Source organism: Macrobrachium nipponense, chromosome 2, assembly GCF_015104395.2.
Source record: "Macrobrachium nipponense isolate FS-2020 chromosome 2, ASM1510439v2, whole genome shotgun sequence".
Classification (NCBI taxonomy): domain Eukaryota; kingdom Metazoa; phylum Arthropoda; class Malacostraca; order Decapoda; family Palaemonidae; genus Macrobrachium; species Macrobrachium nipponense.
The window spans coordinates 111,306,406-111,331,036 of record NC_087201.1 but is presented as its reverse complement, the minus strand read 5'-3'; the positions used below and the strand labels follow the sequence as shown (position 1 = coordinate 111,331,036).

General features: G+C 34.7%; 1 protein-coding gene across 5 annotated transcripts in view; it reads left to right on the top strand.

Annotated features, from left to right (window-relative positions):
• LOC135220913 (syntaxin-binding protein 5-like) overlaps nt 1–24,631 on the top strand; it is a 1,025,750-nt gene that overhangs the window by 760,345 nt on the left and 240,774 nt on the right. For all 5 annotated transcript variants that reach the window (XM_064258544.1, XM_064258545.1, XM_064258543.1 and 2 more), the window contains exon 16: nt 20,793–20,912. In XM_064258544.1, coding sequence (XP_064114614.1) covers nt 20,793–20,912 — 120 coding nt within the window. The remainder of the gene's footprint in view (nt 1–20,792; nt 20,913–24,631) is intronic.

Genomic DNA, 24,631 nt, shown 5'->3' with positions numbered 1-24,631 from the left:
ACCTAAAGGAAAAAAAGTTAATACTGAAAATTACAATCAGTTCAAAGAAACTCCAACTACACCATGAGAACATTTTAAAAAAGATATTGTACTAACCTCATCACAAGTGGAAATACACAATTACCCTCAATCCCAATCAAACAGCCAACATCTGGACAGTAAAGAATCAATAAATCATTCTTTACAATTCCAAACAGATAATACTAATGAAAATCATACCATTAAACCAAACCAAAATATAACTTATCACTCCCCAACCATCCACAATACCCAAATATTCCACTAACAACAACAAAACAAATAACCCCTCAAACCAACCGTCCTTATCACTACAGAAAAGGACCAATAGAATGACAAAACCAGAAATTTCTAAAGCTAGATCAAATACTTCTGAACCAATAACTAACATCACCAAACATGCTTCGTCTTGTGGTTGTAATGAGTGCTTCGTAGGTACATACATATAACCAACTAACCACCAAGACAGAGAACACAATACAAAATTGTGTAGACAATTTTATTAAATTAAGGAAATACCCTTTAACACACCAACATGAGAACGAATTATGTTCTGAATCCTTAAAATACAAAAAGGAAATTATAAAATGAAAAATAGACTTGTTTGTTATTCATAATTGAATATTAATAACTGCTGAATTTAATAGCCAACATACAAATACAACAATTAAAAAACCAGATAAATTCAATGCATATAAACCTCAAGGCAAAGTAAAATCGGCAATCGATTTACAGAATTTAACACCAATTCCTCCCAATAATGGAATATAAAATTATTCAGTGGAATATAAATGGCCTCTTAACCCGACTACGCCTGGGTGAATTACAAAGAATCCTATGAGACCACAACCCAATACTATGTACATATATACCTGCAACACATAGGATCTAACCCCACAAACATTCAACAGTATATGTTCATAATAGTATCACCTATGAACTTTTAAACATACTTTTATGGAGGAGTAATGATGGTAGTTTATATTTGACAATGTCTCCGAGAGTTGCGTTAGAGAGAGAGAGAGAGAGAGAGAGAGAGAGAGAGAGAGAGAGAGAGAGAGAGAGAGAGAGAGAGATTGGTGGAGGAATAAATGGGAGTGGTTGAATGGCGGTCACGAGCGTGTTTGTTGTGTATATCAGTGGCAGGAGTGTGTTACGGGAGCCGTAAGAAGTAAGGCGTTCGTTGAAGTCGTAGAGTTGTTTTGGGCAGCAGTTATCCGTTGGTGGTCAGTTGATGTCGTGTTATTTGATTGATTTTGGTGTTGTAAAGTTGTTGTGTGTGTGACTGTCTGGTTGTGGTGAAATTGAAGAGGTTGGTTGTGCATTTCTGTGTCTGTGAGTGGTGGTTGGGGCAGTGTTAGTGTTGGCGGGTCTTGTGCAGGGTTGAGTTGTGTGGTGGTTGTGTTATTTCGAGCTGTAGGTGTTCGTTTGCTTAGTGATTTGTCGGGTTGTTAAGTTGTTGTGGGGTTGTGATTCTTGGTTGGTTGGTTTGTGTTGTGATTATCGGCGGTGGTTGTGTCTAGGCTAGCCTATATCCAGCGGACAGCAAAGCCTAGCCCTGAGTATCTGGAGCCTGAGGTGAGTATGTGTTTGTGTTTTGTGTGTCTGGTTTATCGTTAAACCAGTTGTCCTGCAGGTGAAAAGTAACGTAAAGGGGAAAGTGTGAGAGTGTCAAATTTTGTCAGCTTGTACGATTAACGGAACTGTGGGGAGTTGGCTTGCTTTTTTCACTTAGCTTTGATTCCGCCACACCATCACTATCATATCCGATAACAGCTATCAAATTATATATGTGGTGGACAAAAAAAATGATCACAATTTGTAACTTATACAACCAACCAAATTTTAGCTCAAATTTCAGTGATCTCCCAGCATTGATTAATAATCTACATAAACCCCTACTTATAGTAGGAGATTTTAATGCTCATATACTCTGATTCTAAAAACACTTTAGAAGCTATTAAAAAATTTAATAGCTTTCATCCATTAATTCAAAAAGTTCAGGAGTCGCTTTTTCATATATATTGTCTGCATATGTCAGTCTCTTTCTGTTGGGTCTCTTCTCATGCGGGGATTCACGGAAACGAGACTGCAGACAGGGAAGCGAAAGCTGCTAGCGTTTTACCAGAGACAACTTTCAGAAAAGTGCCTCATACAGACCTAAAAGGTCACATTAGGCCTTATGTATTAAGTAAAAGGCAAGAAAGGTAGACTTCTCCTCTTCTTGCCAATAACAGTAAGTATAGAAATATTAGGAAAAATATACTACCTTGGCCTTCGTCATAACAGCTTGACAGACGAACAGAGGTTATTTTAATGAGATTAAGGATTGAGCACACTTATTTAACCCATCAGTTTATTTCAGAAGGAAGCAACCCACCAGTGTGTGCTTACTGTGACGAGATACTAACAGTGGAGCACATTCTGGTGGTTTGCCCCAGATATTTTAACCAAAGGGAAAGATATTTCCAGGGTAAATCCCTCTCGAACATCTTGGGAGACAAAGTAGATATTTCTGCTCCCATCTCCTTTTTAAAGTGTATGCAAATTTTTAATAACATATAGTTAACTATTTATATATATCTTACAGATTTTTAGACATTAAACTATTTCAAATTATTAATCATGCCACTCATTAAACTTCATGTTTTTATTTTATTTATTAGTCACATCTAATTTTAGCAATAATTTCTTTCACTAATTCATTAATTCGTTTACCATAATTAAATTTATTTAAACTTCATTACGGCGCTGAATGGCCTTCTTGGTCCCAGCGCCTGGGCTTTAGCCCTAAATATCATACATCCATCCATCACCCTGCATACACACCAGGAACAAAAATAGAGAAATACGTATTGGAGCATGACCTATGCTGCCTAAATGAAACTGTTGTGGCAACTTAATTCTCCAATACCAACTTAACCTTTTCTTCAGTAGATATCTCGCTGTTCTCAGTTGACTTAGCTGAAAGACTTGAGTGGAATGTCCTGGACGACTTGTATACCAGTGACCACTTCCCCATAGTCCTTAATTGTTTAAATAATAATTTAATATTTCCACCTATAAAATATGATATCCAAAAAGCAGATTGGGACTTATACAATCTACATACCAGAAATATACCACCATTTCTGCATAAGCAAAACCACTATACAGTATGTGAATTCTTCATGGATTTCATGATTAATGCTGCTGATAAAAGCATACCTAAAACAAGGCCACACCCAAATAAATCCCTTGTCCTATGGTGGACTCCAACCTTAGCAACTTTAAGCAAAACAAACACGTATTAAGTCGAAATCTTAGCAGACTTAAGACACGGCTCAAAGCCCTCAACAAATTGCTCAACCATGCAAATATACTAAACAAGATAGTGGTCATCAGCATAACAATCAATTATATTCAACTTTTATATAACAAATGTAATGCCAAATTTCAAAAACTTAATATATGAGAAAATATTATCACGGAAAAATTATATGTCAAGCTTGTCAACAAATATAACTATGAAAGATATTTGGCATGATGGGATATATGCTGACCAATAGGAGAGCAGGATCTTGCAGTGGTAACTGGCATCAGGAACCAATGGGAGAGCGGGAGGATGGTGGCAAGTCTACTGAGTTGGCGGCGCGCAAATTTTAAAATTGTTCTTGGTGGCCCGGGCGAATCTCTGACTTTACAGTATACCCTTTTGCAACCTGAATTATTTTCGTACACCGAAGCAAAAAAATCTTCATCTTTGCCTTTGTAACCTGGATTTTTTGTATGTAGGGGTATGATTGTACATAGAATCATTAAAAATAACAAACATACCTGACTTATTTTGATAAAATAATGTACACAGTATTTAGCAAATTAGGTTTATCAATCTGTCACATAAGAAAATCTAAACACAGGTTTGATGTGTCCCTTATACGTTCTGCCCGTGTCACAAATGTCGGTGTTTCATGACGTAAATGCAAAACAGAATGCCAAAAATAATCTTGGAGAATGAACAGCAGGACTTGGATAGTGAATGACATGCACTAATTAATTACAAGTGACGATATTGACAGCCACATGTACTTCTCTAGCTTCACTTTCACTCCAACCTCTTCCAAATGTTCTAACACCTTCTCAAGCAGTTCTGCATTCTCTTCAACAGTTTCACTCGCAATCAAAATATCATCTATAAACAAAGTCACCTTCATTCTTTCATAACCAGCCAAAACTACATTCATTTCCCTCTGGAAGGCAGCAGGCTTGTCAGCCAACCCAAAACTTAACCTCTTGATTGATAGTGACAGCTACCACTCGAAAAAGCCGTAACATGCCCGCTCCTTTCCTCAAGAGGCATCTGGTAATAGCCCCTTACCAAATTGAATTTCGTGAACACTCGCATCCCATGCATCTTATACACACAATCAGACACCACATTCATCGGGAATCGCTTCTTCACAGTCACTTCATTTACCCTTCTGTAATCCACACACATCCTTAAACTTCCATCTGGCTTACGTACTGGGACTATGGGACTATTCCAAGCACACTCACTCTTTCGATCACTCCCACTCTCTCAAGTTCCTCACACTGTTCCTCAGTCTCTTGGGTAATAGGCACAGGAAAGTGAATTCAAGAAGCTTAATCCCCCAAATTCTTCTTCACCATGACTCGACACACCCCGCCTGTCCCACAACATCTACATTAACTGTTCCCTCTCATTGTCACTAACATTTTCATCCACCTTAATTCTTTCTCTCAGCTAATTGTACTTCCAGTCATCATTTTCTTTCACGCCACTTGTCATCACCGCCGTACCTTAACATATCTTTCGTCGTCCGCATTCACCAATATAACAACCCTACACAGTTACCTTCACTTATACCATGCACTCACTTTTTCCTAACACTCAGCAACAAGGCTACAAAAACCCAAGGATTCTCCATATCTAAAATCCCGTTGTATACATGCACACTCACTCTTACCAACTTGTTCACATCTACACCCTCAACCAAATATTCACATTTGTCACCGTTGACAATCCTAAGACTATATGGCCATGTAACTTTCACACTAGCAACTTCTCCGACTTCGCGCAGCACTTTTACACTTTCGCAACCAACGGCACCCCCTTCCACATTTTACTGCTTACCCCTCCATCCCTATTCAAGTACAACTCTCCAAGTACATTCCCTTTCATATGTAATTCAATCATATTCGTGCTCAGACGGACCACCATCCCACACTTCTTCAATTACCTGTACCCTATCAACATATCATACTTACCACTCATTTCCTTGATCACATAAAAAACACTGTCATCCATCACTACCCCTGCGATTTCTATATTTTCATGCAATATTCCCACCACAGGCATACCTAAATTTCCTATTCCTCGCACCTCCTCTTTACATTTCCTAATTTCACACTCACTCCGCAACTTGTCACATCCGTTTTTAAAAAGAACATTGACACCACCTGGTATTAATTAAAGCAACCAAACATACCCCTTTGCACCTCACTTTTACACTCATACATTCATGAGCTCTATCCCCAAACCCTTTTTCATGCAGCAATCCTTCACACCCATGCATCACTCTTACTGCCCGCACACCAGAGGACCCACCCTACTGAATCCCCTTTATACCTAGTTTCCCGAATTCCCATCCTGACGCATCCTTTTTCACTTACACACACTCGCTACATGACCTTCCATTCCACATTCAACACACTTTGCACATGGTTCCTTACACATCCTGGCATAATGACCATTCTCTCAAAACCATCAAAATGCAAAATCAAGTACAAAAAGCCTCTTCAGCTCAACAACCACCAGACAGACACATGCACAACAACCATACAATATCAACCAATCAAGAAAATATCCAACAACAACTCACTACATCTGACTGACCGCCATTTCTGACTTACTGACTCCTTATGACTCCCCGTAACAGACTCTTACTAGACTGCTTCGGCGACCACTCCAACATATAACCCAGACGCTTATGCCCGCCATCAAACCACTCCTTATTATCCATCCACCAATTACGATCTTTCTCTCTCTCTCTCTCTCTCGATCGATCGATCGATCGATCGATCGCTTGTTCACTCAGTCTCTTCAGAAAAACACATGCACACTTACATACTATCATACAGCAATACCAAACACGAAACACGACATATCAAACATACGACATTTACTCTCTCTCTCTCACGTAACCCTCAATAAGTTGTCAAATGCAACTACCATTATCACTCCTCCAGAACATCAAGTTGGGGTGCTGTGAGAGCTGTTAAAGTGCTATTATCGGCAAAAAACAGACTTACGGCAGAAATCGACTTACAGCTTGAGGTGAGGATGCATTAGATAGATATATATATACTATATATATATATATAATAATATATATAATATATATATATGTTTATATAAATTAATATAGATATATAGCTTATATTATATACTATATATAGATATATTATTTATAAATATATATATAACTATACTTATATATATAGTTATATAATATATATTATATTATCTATATCTACTATCTATATTATCTATATATTATATATTTATAATGATAATTATTTATTATATTGATATATAAGATATAAGATATTTATATATATCTATATATAGATCTATATATATCTATATATATATATATATATATATATATATATATATATATATATAGAAGATATATATATATATATATATATATATATATATCTACATAGTACAGATATATATATTATGTATTATCTCATATCGATATATATATAGATATATATATAGATATATATATATATCTATATATATATATATATATATATATATATATATCTATCTATCTATCTATCTATCTATCTATCTATCTATCTATCCTATCATCTATCTATCTATTTAATATATATATAAATATATAAATATATATATATAGATATACATATATATATATATATATATATATATTAAATATATATAATATATATATATATTATATATATATATATATATATATATATATAGTAATGCTTAAAAAATCACAGTAGATGCACGGGACTTCATAAATAAACGAATCCCACAGGAAAATGATAGTCTGAAATCCAAGCGCTTTCGTCTTTACTAAGACATTGTCAAGGAGCGAATGAAATACAATTGGAGAGAAAGGTCTCAGGTACACAACAAGATCAAGGATACCAGATGATTAATTATCAAAAGGGTAAAAATTAAAAGAGATAATCCAGGATTATCGGATATCACACGGTCACAAACCTAAACAGATTTGACTAACCGAAATTACAAAGTATCTTTACAGTCCAAAACATGTAAAAACTGAATATATTAATTTTGTTGCTTATATTTATCTACAACTTTTTTCATTATGAAATCATCAAGGTTAAATAAACCAAGACTTAAATTTAGAACATTTCTATTATTTGACTTGATGAAACAAGATTCAATGATATTCCTTTTAACTGTGTCATTACATGGGATTAAGGCTCTTGCTTGACTCCAGTTAATAGGATGATCTAAATCTCTCATATGTACAAATAATACATTCGATATTTGCCCAGTTCTCACAGAATATTGATGCTGTTTGAGACATTGTGAAAGAGATATACTGGTCTGTCCGTAATAGACTTTATCACACTTTTTGCAAAGAATTTCATATATGCAGCCTGGAAGATCTTTAGGAGAATTTTTTATTACTAAACTCTTGACATTAATATTACTGAAAACGGCATTTATGTTAAGCTATAAAATTCTAGGAATATCTAAAAACCTTTCATCATAGGGTAATTTTAGAATGTTATGTTTACTAAATTCAAGTTTGTCATTAGTTGAATAAAGTGTTTTTCTAGCTCTTTTCCATGCCACATCTACAAAAGTCCTTGGGTATTTAAGTTTCAATGCAATATCATAAATAGTTTTAATTTCAGCGTCAATAAACTGCTGGCTACAGACACATAAAGCCCTTAGGAACATCCCAGGAAAAACATAGAATTCAACATTTTGATCTCCAGGAATTCCTTAATAATATCAATAATTTAGTCCCTTCTATAAAATTTACTGTAGAGGAAGAAAGAAATTGTAATTTGAATTTTCTTGATGTAACTGTCCATAGAAATGATAGAAATTTCACCTTTTCAGTCTTTCGAAAATCAACTAACATTGCCTCTTTTGTTCATTACTACTCCAATCACCATCAAAATGTTAAATTCTCTGTTTTTTCTGGGATGTTCCTAAGGGCTTTACGTGTCTGTAGCCCTTAGTTTATTGACGCTGAAATTAAAACTATATATGATATTGCATGGAAACTTAAATACCCCATTACTTTTGTAGATGTAGCATGGAAAAGAGCTAGAAAAACATTTTATTCAACTAATGACAAACTTGAATTTAGTAAGCATAACATTCTAAAATTACGTTATGATGAAAGGTTTTTAGATATTCCTAGAATTATAAAGCTTTTTAACATAAATGTTGTTTTCAGTAATATTAATGTCAAGAGTTTAGTAATCGAAAATTCTCCTAAAGGTCTTCCAGGCTGCATATATGAAATTCCTTGCAAAAAGTGTGATAAAGTTTATATATATATATATATACTAGTATCTTTATATATATACATATATATATTATATATATATATATATATATATATATATATATAATATCTATACATATATATATATATATATATATATATATTATAGATATACCACATTTATATATACATATATATACAAACATATATATATATATATCTATAATATATATATACCTATATATATCCTTATTCTATATATAATATATTATATATATATATATACACACACATTTATATATATAACATATATACATATATAGATATATATATATATATATATATATATATATATATTTATATATATATATGCAATATATATATACACAGTAGAGCTCCGGAACTCAACGATAATTTGTTCCAGACGGAGCGTTGAAATTCAATAATTTCGAGATCTGAATCAAGTTTTCCCATAAGAAATAACTGAAAATGGATTAATCTGTTCCTGACCACCAGTTATTACCCTAACCTTGCCTTTTTAAAATACATTACATGTGAATTTCAACTAAATGAGTTAAGACTTAATTAAATATCATATTGTACATATGTTTATAATTTTAAATGTATAATATACAGTATAAAAGAAAAGTGGTCTATTTCCAACCGATTGTTGACTGAGCGCCATAGGCTACCTAGGTAACTAGTAAGTAGAATGTAGTTTAGTGGGTAGGCATAAAACGTGTTGCTAACATAATAAAGCATTGAAAAGCAAGTCTAATTATTACAGTAAATTAATAAACTATTAAAATTAAACCAAATTTATATTTATAAAAATCTTAAGAAAAATTGCCTACATTAAGTCGGCAGGCTGTGACATGAAAGGAGGTAAACAAACCATAGTGCAGCCCTGCTGGCTTATAGCAGGACTATGGTAGTAAACAAACCATATCATTGCTATAAGCCTAGAAACATTTACATTCGGTATTAATTTATGGTAAATCTTATACAGAGTCGAGTGTAATACTGTATACAAAATCACTTATAAAATTATCTTTCAGTAAATGTTATGATACTAGCGGTTTTGTGTTCATAAATATCCTTATAAAAAAGGTGCGTCGTGTACGACAGCAAATTATTGTCAATATCAGGGCTGGTTTCAAGCTTATTGGACTTTGAAAATAAATATGGTACATGGTACATATATATGTACCTATAAGTAAAAGAATCACCTTAATTTCTGTAATTACTATACCATTTCGTAACAGGATTTCTTTGAGTTTAATATCAGGCTTACCTCTTCTTTACGAGGACGCTTACAAACCAAGCATATAGATTGCGTTCGTTACCGCGCACACGTTACATATGTAAACTGGTGTCACTACCAAATCTCATACGTAAACATTGGCTTAATTTTATTGTAGACATAAAAGAATCGTCTTAATTTCTATAACTACTACGTTTACCATAGCGGCTTCTCTGATTTCAGCTAAAGTTAACCTCCTCTCTACGAGCTAGCTTAACAAAGCTTAAAGATTGTGTTCGCTACCGAACCACACACGTTACGTATGTAACAGCGGTTTCACGGCCAAATCTCATATGTAAACATTAACATATTTTTACTGTAGACATAAAAGAATCGTCTTAATTTCTATAACTACTACGTATAACATAGCAACTTCTCTGATTTAAGCTAAGGCTAACCTCCCCTTTATCAGCAAGCTTAACAAAGCTTAAAGATTGCGTTCGCTACCGAACCACACACATTAATGTATGTAACAGTGGTTTCACTACCAAATCTCATACGTAAACATTGACGTATTTTTACACTAGGCATAAAAGAATTGTCTTAATTTCTTTAACTACTACGTATACCATAGCGGCTTCTCTGATTTAAGCTAGGGCTAACCTCCCCTTTACCAGCAAGCTTAACAAAGCTTAAAGATTGCGTTTGCTACCGACTCGCACATGTTATGTATGTAACAGCGGTTTCACTACCAAATCTCATACGTAAACACTGGCATATTTTTACAGTAGGCATAAAAGAATCGTCTTAATTTCTATAACTACTACGTATACCATAGCGGCTTCTCTGATTTAAGCTAAGGCTAACCTCCTCTTTACCACCAAGCTTAACAAAGCTCAAAGATTGCGTTTGCTACCAACCCACATATGTTACGTATGTAACAGTGGTTTCACTACCAAATCTCACTCATAAACATTGACCTATTTTTAGGGTAGACATAAAAGAATCTACTTAATTTCTATAATTACTATGTATACCGTAGCGGCTTCTGAGTTAAGCTAAGGCTAACCTCCTCTTTACTGGCAAGCTTAAAAAGCTTAGATTGAGTTGCTACCGACCCGCATATGTTATGTAACAGTGGTTTCACTACCAAATCTCACATGTAACCATTGACGTATTACAGTAGGCATAAAAGGATCGTCTTAATTTCTTAACCCTCTTACGCCGATTGGACATATTAAACGTCAAGTCAAAATGTCTCCCGTATGCCGATTGGACGTATTATACGTCGACTCAAAAGAGTTTTTTTTTTAAATTCCCGGAAAAATACTTATAGGCCTACCAGCCAAAAACTTTTGAATCACGCGCCTTGGGGGATGCTGGGAGTTCACAGATCAAGGCGTTGTTTTGTTTACAATCGTTACGCAGGCGCGCAAGCGCGAATTTCTTTCTTATCGCACTAAAAAGTATCAGTGACACATCTCAAAAATTATTTCGTCACTTTGACATAATTTTTGCACCATTTTAAATTATTCGTTACATGGAGTATTATATATGAAAATGTGCGTAATTTCGTGTAGAATACAACAAAAAAATACTCATGATTGTAGCTTTTATGAGTTTTGAGATATTTTCATGTAAATAACGATAAGTGCAAAAATTTCAACCTTCGGTCAACTTTGACTACCGAAATGGTCGAAAAACGCAATTGTAAGCTAAAACTCTTATATTCTAGTAATATTCAATCATTTACCTTAATTTTGCAACTAATTGGAAGTCTCTAGCACAATATTTCGATTTATGGTGAATTTATGAAAAAACGTTTTCCTTACGTCCGCGCGGTAACTCTTCCGAAAAAAATCATACATGCGATTGTGGTAATGTTTGCACCATTTTAAAATTAGCCATTACATAAAGTTTTATATATGGAAATGTGCGCAATTTCATGCACAATACAACTAAAAACAACCCATGGTTGTAGCTTTTATCAATTTTGAAATATTTTCATATAAAAAATGATGTGACAAATTTTCAACCTTCAGTCAACTTTGACTACCGAAATGGTCGAAAAATGCAATTGTAAGCTAAAACTCTTATATTCTAGTAATATTCAATCATTTACCTTCATTTTGCAACGAATTGGAAGTCTCTAGCACAATATTTTGATTTATGGTGAATTTATGGAAAAAAAAAAAAACATTTTCCTTACGTCTGCGCGGTAACTTTTCCGAAAAAATCAGAATTTTTTTCGTGCCATTGTCGAAATGTTTGCACCATTTAAAATTAGCTGCTACATAAAGTTTTATAAATGAAAATGTGCGCAATTTCATGTAGAATACAACAAAAAATGATTGAAGGTTGTAGCTTTTCTCTTTTTCCGAAATATTTGCATATAAATCACGATAAATAGAAAAAAAACCACGTTCGGTCAAATTTGACTCTACCGAAATAGTTGAAAAACGCAATTGTAAGCTAAAACTCTTACAATCTAGTAATATTCAGTCATTTATCTTCATTTTGAAACAAATTCGAATTGTCTAGCACAGTATTTAGATTTATGTGAATTAAAAAAAAAAATTTTCTTTACCTCCGCGCTGATTCGCGGCAGAAAATCTCCGAAATGCGTACGTCGCATTATCCTAATATTTGCTCCTTTTCATATTAGCCGTTTTATAGGGTTTCTTATATGAAAATGTGCGCAAAATCATGAAAAATAAAAAAATAAAAATAATTGAAGGTTGTAGCTTTTCTCATTTCCAAAATATTTGCCTATAAATAAATATATATATAAAAATTTCGACATTCGGTCAGCTTTAACTCGTCCAAAATGGTCAAAATCTGCAATTCTAATCTAAAACTCTTACAGTATCATATTATTCAACCATTTTTCTTCATTTTGAAGCAAATTGGAAGTCTCTAGAACAATATTTAGATTTACGGTGAATTTTTGAAAAAAACATTTTTTTACGTCCGCGCGTTACAAATTCGTGCATCATTTTGTGATAATATTTTTCCGGTGTTGCTTTTATCGTTTTACAATTATTATATATCAAAATTATTGCAATTTAGTGTACAATACAACGAAAAAAAAGTAACTTGTTAGCTTTAACCGTTTTTCGCACAGCGCGATTTGAATACAATTATGTATGATTTTTTTTTTTGCTACCATATATCGCATTATTTACATATGATAATGATATTTTTTTCATTTCTGATGGTTGCATACTAAACTTCAGGCAATGACAAAAAAAGGAGCCAAAAATGAACTCTTAATCTTGAAAAGTAAGCGCGCTGTGATTTTTTGAAAAAAAAAAATTTCTGCTTCCATGCTCACTCCAAACCCGCCCCGGCATACGGGAGAGGTTTTGATTTTTAGGGCTTCGGCGTAAGAGGGTTAATTACTACTCACATATATAACGGTCGTGCCTTTGTATAGGAAGGCGATCCGTTAGTGTTATTATCTCGCGACTGTGGTACGCAAGCATTGTGGTTCCACTTCTCGTTCTCGTATGAGTGACATCCATGTAGATTTTAGTTTCTTCGTCAGTATAGGAGAGATGACTCAAACTTCTCGAGTTAACTTCAACAACTTTATTACAAACTCCATCACAGGAGTATAGGAAGAGTTAGTCGGAATGACTGCTGTCTTGGAGGAGAAGTACTGAACTGGTTTTCAAAGTCTGTCACATCGATAGCTGATAATAGCTATTTCAGCATATACAAAATACTAACTTGTGACTCGGAAGTCACATGTTTCCTCTACAGGTGATAGGTCACCAACTTCCCATGGAAGGTGCTGTGACCTGTTTACAAGATATGCTAATGTCGACACAGGCAAATGCAAACCAGGCCACTGCAAGCATTGCATGGCATGGTCTAGTTTTACATCCTGTTATTCAACATTTTATCACGCTCCTATCTCGCTTGTGACCCCTTGGGTCATGGGCTTATTTACAGATATGGAAAATATCTGTTATTAAAATGTATTCATTGCATTAAGCTCGGTCAGCTACCAGCCAAGCACTGAACATTAAAACTTACGTTAATTATGATTTATAGGAGTGTGATAGTATTTAATTAGTCCTAGCCATAATCAAGTGATTAAGGAATAATATACAAATAATTATATGTAAAAAAAAATACATACATAATAGAAATACTCATAAGTAAAAAATAATGCATGGAAAATACAGATCCATGTTCAAGATAAATGCATATGAATATGTTATATATACTGTTAGTCATGAGAATACATACACAACAGAAAGTACTATAGTTCTGCTGATAATTGCATGACATAAGAATTACATTCTAAAATGCACATGTGGTTAAATGAATGGTACCAGATAAAATAAAACCATTCATGTATACATGAATGGTTATGATAATAGGTAACTGTTTAAGAATAGTTGTTACCAGGTAAAGATATAGATATATAGTTATGATAATAGGTAACTGTTTAAGAATAGTTGTTACCAGATAAAGATATAGATATATAATTCAAGTAAATGCGCACAACATATAGACTCCAGGTACGTACACACACCGACATTTTAATACATAGGGCTTCAATTTTTTTATTAGGTGCCCATAATGATGATGATTTTTTTTTAAACTTTTCATATTCATAATTATATAGATATATGTATGGAATGCAATGTCTCGGAGTTTCTTGTCATACATATTGCCAGCGTACAAACTGCTTTTCACACACAGCACAATTCCAAACAATTTTCCTCCGAGTCAAGTGAAATGGCCAATTTCAAATAGCTCTAATATTAAACGCTTTTAGCGCTATATGAATGTTGTCTGGGCGGGTCACGACGTTCCTCTGAAGATCCATCTGTGTTTGCTTCAACCTACACCAAGCAAATATGTTAACGGCGATAAGAATCACCACCGTAACGCATATCACGGTCAGCAACACGTAGAATCGCAGATCCTCCTCGGCATAAGTCCTTGACGTGTGGTCCATCTCAGCTAATTGCGTTAAATGATGGGCCACTTTCGCATTGTAGGGAAGAGGTAATGCGGGGATGATAGTGCTGGTCCACGAAAAATTCGCGAAGTAAGCTCGTAATACGTTTAAAACCTTTCAATTTGCTCTTTCCACTAGCCCATTAGACTCTGGGTGGTAAATCATCTTATTGATTTTCTTTATGCAAAGGAATTCACACAACGAGTTAAGGAAATGACTGTTGAATTCTCCACCCGAGTCAGAGATTATCATGTGTGGAATTCCATGTTTACAAATGTAGCACTCTTAAAACTTTCTAGCACATTCGATTGCAGTTTTAGTTTTAAGCGCTATCAGTTGTGTATATCGAGTCAAGGCATCTATGATTACTAAGAGGTGCTTATTTCCTCTGTCCGACTCTTAAAACCCTGTTAATAAATCTAAGTGTACTCTTTCAAAGGGTTGATTGGGCACGGGATAAGCCCGTAGGCTGACAGGTGTCTTCGTGTGCCCTTTGTTTTCCTGACAAGTGCGATAATTAGCTATGTGTTTTTTTATATCTGTAAGCATCGTATGCCAATAAAATAATGATTTGGCTTTCTGTGACATGATAGAGAACCCTGGATGACCATGTAATGGATTGGAATGCAACCAGTTTAAGACAGTTGGTATAAGTGAAATTGGTACCACTACCTGGTCGTTAGTCACCTGTGGGGTGTTGCAGGTTTTCCTTGTCATGGATCTACACAGAATATTATCCTTGATTATATAATTCTGCTGCGTATACTTTATATATTCCTTTTCTTAGGATTTCCATTCAAAGCATCTATTATTTTTTCTAATTGCTGATCTTTTCTTGGTTCAGTCTATTATTTCAGCGCTCCAACCCAGGTCTTCCTGTTCAGATACAGTTTTAACAATAGGCACGGATGTTGGTACATCTACTAATTCAGCTAATGGCTCCGTACATGATGACGCGGGGTTGCGTGATAATGCGTCAGCAATGATATTTGCTTTCCCAGGTAGATATCTGATCCTTGCGCCAAAGACTTGGATGATCATATGCCACCGAGTTCTTTTGGGACTGTGACTAAAGCCTTTGAAGAAGTCGGTTAGGGGCTTATGGTCAGTAAGAACCTTGACGGGATAACCGTATATTATGAACTTAAAATGCACTAGTGAGTTAACAATAGCTAGCCCTTCCTTATCTATTACTGCATATTTACTTTTGGAAGGTCTCGGTTTACGTGAATAAAAAGCTATAGGGAAAAACTGTTTGTCATATTGCTGAAGCAATATATATAATATATATACGTATATATATATAATATATATATATATATATATATATATATATATATATATATATATATATATATATATATATATATATAAAGGCTTTCCCACAGAGGAAAATGAAAGGCGAGAGATACTTTCGTTTTCCTCCGTAGCAAAACCTTTATTTATACATGGCATCACGTTTTATGTACTTCGTGATCAAGTTATTCATATATATATATATATATAATATATATATATATATATATATATATATATATATATATATATATTGTATATGTATATATATTATGTATATATGTATTTATGCAATTGGAAGGCCTTAGTTATGTGCAGCTTTCTTGAATATTGATCTGTAGATTCTGTCAGATGGCTTCTTCTTATCAAAGGCCAGTGCTCCTCATTCAGTGCAATGTAGACATTACTTAAGGTTCTTTGCAGTGTCCCTTCGGCTCCTAGCTGCAACTAATTTCATTCCTTTTACTGTACCTCCGTCCGTATTCTCTCTTTCTTCCATATCACTTTTCACCCTCTCCTAACAATTGTTTCATAGTGCAACTGCGAGGTTTTCCTCTTGTAACACCTTTCAAACATTTTACTATCAATTTCCGTTTCAGCGCTGAATAGCCTTAGTTGCCCTAGTGCTTGGCATAATGCCAAAAATCTATATAAATAAAAATCAAGGCTTGCCCTAGTGCTTGGCGTAATGCCAAAAATCTATATAAATAAAAATCAAGGCCACCAGAAGGCATTTTTTAAATTTGAAAAACTGCTCCACGAGGGGCTCCGAAGACAGCAAGGAAACACACTGCTGACAGTACTGACTGCTTCCAAAGTCTCACTATCTCAAAGTACAGACACACAAATAAAAAAAGTGAAGTAGCATCTCTCAGAGGGAAGCAAAGCAGAGGGGCTCCTAAGTTCTGACCAACCTCTGTCGCTGCCAGACAAGTAGCAGGGCTGACAACTGAAGAGCCTGTAAAGAAAACATCATATGCTCTCTCTCTCAGGAAAGATTTCTATCCTGAGTGAGGGCAAAAGAATCATATTTATGTGAGGATGGAGGGAAAGGCAGGAGTAAGCCTTGCAATCCATGCTGCACTCCTACCAAAATGACGGAGAGAAACAAGACAACAATCACAATAGGCTATGTAAGTAGACTCGAAGATTGTAAACGTAGCCATTAAAATTCGCGTTGAACAAGTATGGAAATATACTTGTATGCTAGACAGTTGAAACCTAGCATAAAAACTTATCTTCAACACGGAACCCCTACGTCTTGAACATCCCAAAACACAAATTCTGAAAGACTAAAACATTACTAAGTTCCCAGAAAATATGTAAGATGATAAAAGAAAGATACATAAAAACATTAATGTAATTACAATTTTTTTCAAATTATCTTCAATATAATAAAAATTAAAGTACTAAAGAAAAAAAAGGTGCTGGGCCATCTCTCCCTGAAGGGGCAATATCCCCTGGGAAAACTGAACAGCATACTCAAAACACAAGCGATGAGGAAGAAGAAAATGGCACATCTACTGCAATTGCATCTGTCCCAAGGCTGATTAACACAGAAAACAAGGAAGTCCGTCTTAAAATTTTGATGTCCTATGAACGTCTGGGCTAAATAAATATGAAACAAGGTAGTACAGGCATTGAAAAAAAAACCAGCTTGGGGGAAGGAAATCAAAGTGACACTACTTGAAAGGCGGTTGAAGAAAGACTTGTGCGTCATGAAGTTCCAAGCCTGGACGGTGACCAACATCCACCTCGTATATGCATGAGTTGCCAGATGCCACAGATTCCTTGCTTTACAATCTTTGATTGTTTTTAACCGGTTTCCAGCTGGCGCTAGAAGAATTATCCTATTGTTAAGACCTCAGGTTTGAAAGCTATAAAACATGCAAATTGATTAAAAAATTTGTCCTTTTGAGTCTGTCAAAATTGAATTCATTCATAAGCACATTGAGGTCTTCATCAGCTTATGGTGCATAAATCAAATTATATCTTATGTCTCTTATTCATTACTTCACAAAAATGATCCATTCAGCATCTTAATTTTTTATTAATATTGACCTATCTCTTCCTTTGACAGGTATTTTTCTAGTTTTCCTTTTCACGCATTAATATTCTGTTAGTAATATTGTGGGCTACCGTAACACAAATGCCACTCCCTGAATGCATGGCTTTGTCAACATCATCACCCTGCTCATTGCATCTTCTCTTTGTATAATCTCTTTCTGACTTTTTTTTCAACTTCACTATCTAGACCTTGTAATTTCTAGTTTGAATGCATCATCTCCCCCTCCGTAATTGGCTTAATGTACCTTGTGCTTTTGTCTACAACTTCTAATCCAGGTGGTTTTCAGATTTGGAAATCAATTTTGTTATTTAGTTGTAAAAGCATTTAGATGTTTATCTTCTAGAGGCTTTGGTGTAGTAAATCTGAATAATCTTTGTCAAATGTTTTTGGTTGTTGCTTTTAATTTTGGCTTTAATGTGGCAAGAACAAGCTCTTAACATTCCTCAATGTTCTTTTTCTTTGTTTTCCTAAGATTCCTTTTGTATTCTTGTTCTGTATTGATCTTAGATTCCTTTGCATTTTTTCTCTCTCATTTAATAGTTGTGATCTGCTTGGTTTCCTGAATTCGTGTCTGGAGATGTCCAGTTGCATTAATGTACTATGTCATTTTGTTTAATAAAGAGTACTAATTCCAAATGCCAACTTATTTGCAGTCAAAAAACTAATAAGTTACACCTTATATTTCTTTGCAATCTCACTCAGGCCTTCCTTACCCATTACATCCTCCATGCATTCATATTCCCACCAACTTTTGCAGCCATATCACCAACATCAATTCTCTTATCTCTTTAACATTTACTAAATGATTACCCCTCATCGTCTAATTCCAATCTGTAGAGAATCTAATACAGTATTAACAGTAGTACAGATATTGTTTGAATTACTCACTCAGAGGTAAATAGCAAGTATTGTATTAGGTGCAAATCCTTGAAAAGATGTTAGTCATCAACAATTTCAGTCTACATACTTATCATTGTTTTATGTAATAAAGCTGTGTCATATAAGATTGAAACTAATTCATTCTTTGGGCCAAAGTTATAGACAGTTTATTGTTGCGTGGTGTGTTTAAAATATCTGCAGTGACTAACTACAGTAGCATCCGGTCAGAGTTTATATACTTTTAATAAAAATGTTTTAATTTTAATGCTTCTTCCTGTACTATATTAGGACTCCTCTGAACATCATAAACACAATAAAAAAGAATATCTAGTACATAAATGTCTGCGCTTTGCAGTTTATATTGACAGACCATCTCTTTTGGTTTGGGATGTTTTCATTTTATCACAAACGCACCATTTTCATTGCCTAACAATACACTTTTTTTGTTTTTCTTTCTTTTTTATCACAGCATAACCTTTTTTTTAATATATTCATCCAGTAAGAACCAGTGGCGGACTGGGTCTAAAAATAGAGGGTAGTACACGGCAAACACATAAAATATTTGAAAAAGCCTAAGTGGAAACACAGAACAGAAATTATTGGAACGTTAATTTTTCACTAATTGTAAATCTGCAATGAAATTTTCCATGGTCTTATGTGTAAGGGGGCCCATGTGTAAGGGGTGCCACTGGTAAGAACATACTGTGAATATAAAGTAATTTTAAGCGACTTAAAGGGCCACTGAAACTACAGAAAACTGTTGTCATAAAAGCCCTCATGTACATAAGATATGTTTAAATATGATGGATCCCTGTTCATATTGGTGTAGCTATTGGTTTGATCATAGAGATATATTTTTCTCAGTTATGAATGGGTTGATGTAGCTATTTATGAGAGTGAAAGTCATAATCCTTATTAAAAAGACAGACTTGAGCAACCTAAATACTAGTAACTTTTTAAAAGAAATTGAACCCAATTCAAGGTTTCATAATTCCATAAATCTTTGTTGTCAGGTAATTTTCTCTTCAAATTTATTGCACTCATCTGCTCTTTGAATATTTTGATTTATAGCTTAAATTTGCAATTCTCACATGTAGGAATGTGATTTAACATGCAATGAAACATGTTTGAGATACTTTTAACCATCACCAAATAACAAATCATTGAAGCAGATTCAACAAATTATGCTTGATCTTCAAGCTTTGAATTTTACTCGGTAAGTTTTAAGGAAATGTGGTTTACCAGGGTATAATGTTTATCATATATTCAAACAAATGATTTAGCCTGACTTAATGAGAACTGAAAATTTTATTAAACTAGGGTATTGTATTACATATTTATTTACTGCATGAGGTCAAATGTGACTTGAGAAATCCTTTTAGAGATGCTGTAATTAATAATTGTATCTTACATGATACCATATGCTAATATAATAAGATATTGTCTTCGACAAGTAAACTAAAAACCAGTGAACCTTTAAACATTTAAGGTGTGGACTGTTGCTACAGTTTCCAATCTTGTGGCAAATTTAGGTAACTTTTCACATAATGAGAGAACCCATCTTTTATAAGTACAGTAATAATTATTTTACTTTTTAAGGTCATGGCATGTAGCCGAAATTGTCTCTACCCTTTGCATCTTCTCTGGACAATACAATATATGTGTTAATCACAGAATACTTTCAAGGGACTTTATCATATGCTGACTTATGAAGTGTGATTTAAGTTAAGTCCAGTGTTTTAAATTTTTATGTTCAATCATTTTCAGATTCACAGATGGCACCAACGTTATGGGTTGGTACAAGTTTAGGTTCTGTTATTCAAGTTATGGTTTCTATACCTCCCCTAGAAACAAGATTATCAACACCAGCTACAGTTATTCCAAGTGGTAAGTATGTCAATTTGTCTTTGTATTAACTCCAGAAATGTGAAATACAAAATCGAAAGTTTCCAGTGCAGGAAAATCATTCTTTAATAAAGGGGGCAACACTCAAAGTCTACTAAAAGAATGAACCATTAATTGCCAACAAGAAGCATGCTTAGTCTTGTGGTTGTATTGAGTGCTTTATAAGTGCTTGCAACCAATTACCAACCAAAACAGAAGACTCAATCTGGAATTGCTTAGATAATTTTGTTCAATTGCAAATATGTCCTTTAGCCCACCATAATGAGGATGGACTATGTTCTGAATCTTTGAAATACAAGAAGCAAAGTTATTAAATAAAAAATGCACATTAATAATCAATTATGAAAAATATCCAAGTGTTGAGTTTAATTCTCAACAAATAAATACTGCAATTAAAAAACCTCAAAGCACCTGAGATATGTATAAACCAAGAGAAAAATAAAATCTGCAGTTAACCTGCAGCATTTAAAACTTTACACCCAATAATAGATCATAAAATCAACCTGTGGAATGTAAATAGTCTTTTGTCATATTTGCATTTATGCAAACTACAAAGAGTCCTACGGGACTACAACCCCTTGTGCATCTGGCTACAACATGTAGGGCCTAAGCCTGCACAAATCCGGCACTATAAGCTTGCTTGTTATTTGCCAACAGATGGTGGAAAACATGGCATTGCTATATATGTTTGCAGCAGCGAAACATATGAACCTTTAAATATACCCAATAAACGTATGATCACTATTTGCAGTTTGTACAGTCAACCAAATTTCCATTCAAAGCCAACAATGTACTTACCTTTCATATGTCATGCAACTTAGGAAAGGAGTGAGGATCTGCCTTTTTAATAAGGGGCACTAAAATAATTCTCGCCCTATGTAGAGAGAGTGGTTTGTTTGTGCTAGGGTGTAGGAAAATTGGACCATCTGGGATTTGCTGTGACTTGTAGGAAAACCTTAAGTGCTTGAAACACGCTTAACATTTCATTTGAAAAATTTATTTCCTTTATTAGAATAGATTTTCTCTTCTTTAAAGTCAAGGTTCTTATTCTTGCCTAAGAATGATGGGCCAGGGGACAATAATAAATGACAGTTAGCTGTATGAGTGATGTAGCATTGTCTTTATCTAAGAGAGCCCAGTTCACTAATACAAGCTCCTGATACCAAAGCAGTCAAGAAGATTGCCTTTTGCTGCATATGAGTTGTATTGGACCCACTGAATTCGGGGTTGACAGAAGTCTAATTCAGGGACCAGGTAATGGGAAGCCATGCAGAAATGCCAGGGGAGAAGGGACTGGGGAAGGGAAGTAACAATTCCTATGTTTGAATCAATTCCCAAACCATAAAGCAAGGTTTCTAATAATGCTAGTATTGCCAAAGAGACAATGTAGTTTCTGCACTAGGTACCTAGCAATGTTGGATGAGTAATTTTCTTGGCAGACAAGATTTTAAAAAATCCACACGTGATGGCCTCAGGTCAGGAAGGAGAATATGTAGATGATGTTCCTTCCTTCTGTCTGGGATAGAACAGCAGATGGTAATGGAATTAAATTCTTTGCCCATTGTTGAAGAAATAGCAACTAATTAGGCGTATTAAGTAAGTGGTTCCATTGAAAGTTAGAAGTTTGTTCAAAACTTTAAAATCTGGGACAGTGGAGGAAAAAGTTATATCATCCTCCATTTGTTCCAGTCTTGCAGGAATGTATGTCTTGCTATTGCTTGATTGTCCAGTTTCGGAGACACACACTGAAAGTTGATGGTCCTCACATATGCCAAACAGATCCACTTCTGGATGTGGAAGTATATTGGCAGTTAAATTGAAAGGAGTGATTGTCTAACATCCACTCGGTAGAGGCTGTTGAATTCCTTGACAAAGAGTCTGCTATGACATTGAGAGACCCTGTGATGTGAATTGCAGACAAATGCCACTTCTTTGCCTGTCCCGTATCTTTCTATTTTATAACATAACCTTCGTCTCTCAAATGAATAAAAGTGCCACTAGACTGGCTACCAGTTCATACATTATAACAATACCGGGACAGCCAACAGCCAATATAAATAAGATTTTCGACAGCAAAACAAAGAAATTGCTAAAGGGCCATCCAGACACGATAAAAAGTTTTAGCAAGATCAAGCCTGAGAAACCATTGAGGCCAATCATAAGCTCATAGGGGTCAGTATGATATAGTTTGTCCAAATGGTTAGCTCCAAGTTTATCTCCACAGTCTAATTTTCTACTCAGTTTTGATGTGAATTCTTTGTTTACAAATGTTCCCATATCATATTAATTAGTATTTTTGTAATAAAAACTTGATATTAGTTTGCCTTTTAATATTGACACATGCATTGAATTTATTAAGCTTTCTAATGTGGACAACTATTTTACAGTAGATGGCAGGTGTTTTAAACAAATATTTGGTATAGCTCTGGGGGATCCCCTGTCTCCTATACTTTCCAATTTGTATATGGAATTTTTCGAAAGTAGAATACGTATTGCAGATATCCTTTGTTGTAGATAAGGTATGTTGATGCTACTGTTGTTCTTTGGCCATTAAATTAACACCCATTAGTATTTTTTGAGTGTCTGATTGATCTTGTGCCTTCCAGTACATCCAAAATAAAAGAAATTTTTTTTTTAACGTATTAATAGTTCAGTCTAATAACTTATTGAAATTAAAGTTTACTGTCCTGGATTTTATAAAGTTGATGTTATGAAAAATGAGATATATCAAGAACCAAAAGTTAAAAGGGCCCTTTCCATTGTAAGACAATATAGTTAGTATTACCCTTCATAACAGTTGGCTGTTTGATGTAATACCCAAATACTAGCAATATTTCATGAATGCATTTACCCAACAAATATAATATTACAGTATTGTAATTTCTGGGCTCAGTTCGTGTCGCTGCACGAAATATCCTTTAATCCATTATTTCTAAGGTAAATGCACTAACACATACCAGAGAATAAATAAAATAAAGAAAAGGTCAGTACTACTGACTCGCTCACCCTCCAAGAGGGTGACGGTATGAACACTAGGGCGAGTGAGACCACTACCACGAACCACTTACCAATAGAAATCCCCTACTACAAAACCCCCACAAGAGGGGAGCCGACCCACAGAGTGGGCAGCAACTACTACTACTCCATCCCATGCTGCCGACTGCTGTGCCTCTGGTGGCCATCCTTTTCAGTTAGCGCACTGCGTACACACGTACCCTTTTTTGCTCTTGTGTTTTTTGTGCCCCTTACTTGGATTTAACTAATTATGGAGCGTGCAGCCATCGCAGCAGCTAAGTTAAGTAATCTGTTATTGTTGCTATTGGGTTTTTTCCAGCCTTGAGTCAGTATTTGCCGTTTTTTAGGTATAAATACTGGCTCTTGGTCGGAAGCATGGCGGCATTGTTCTGCCTCGTGGCGGGTTCGTTCTTGGTCTTCCATACCTAGAACCTTCCCTTATTACTTTACGCTCTATTGCTAGTTATCTATATTATGTTAGGGGTCCAGCCTACTTGGTTTATGTCATGCATGCATGTCTTCTTTACCTTGCGTAGGCATCTTCCATCCAGACCCTAGCCACAGCTCTTAGTATCGGCCCCGGCTAGCTTTGAGTGGTAGACTTTCTTTCGGGTTAGTCGTACACTCCTGGATTTTTTCTCCTACTGATTTACTTTCTTACTTTATTTTAATGTAATTTTAGTTAT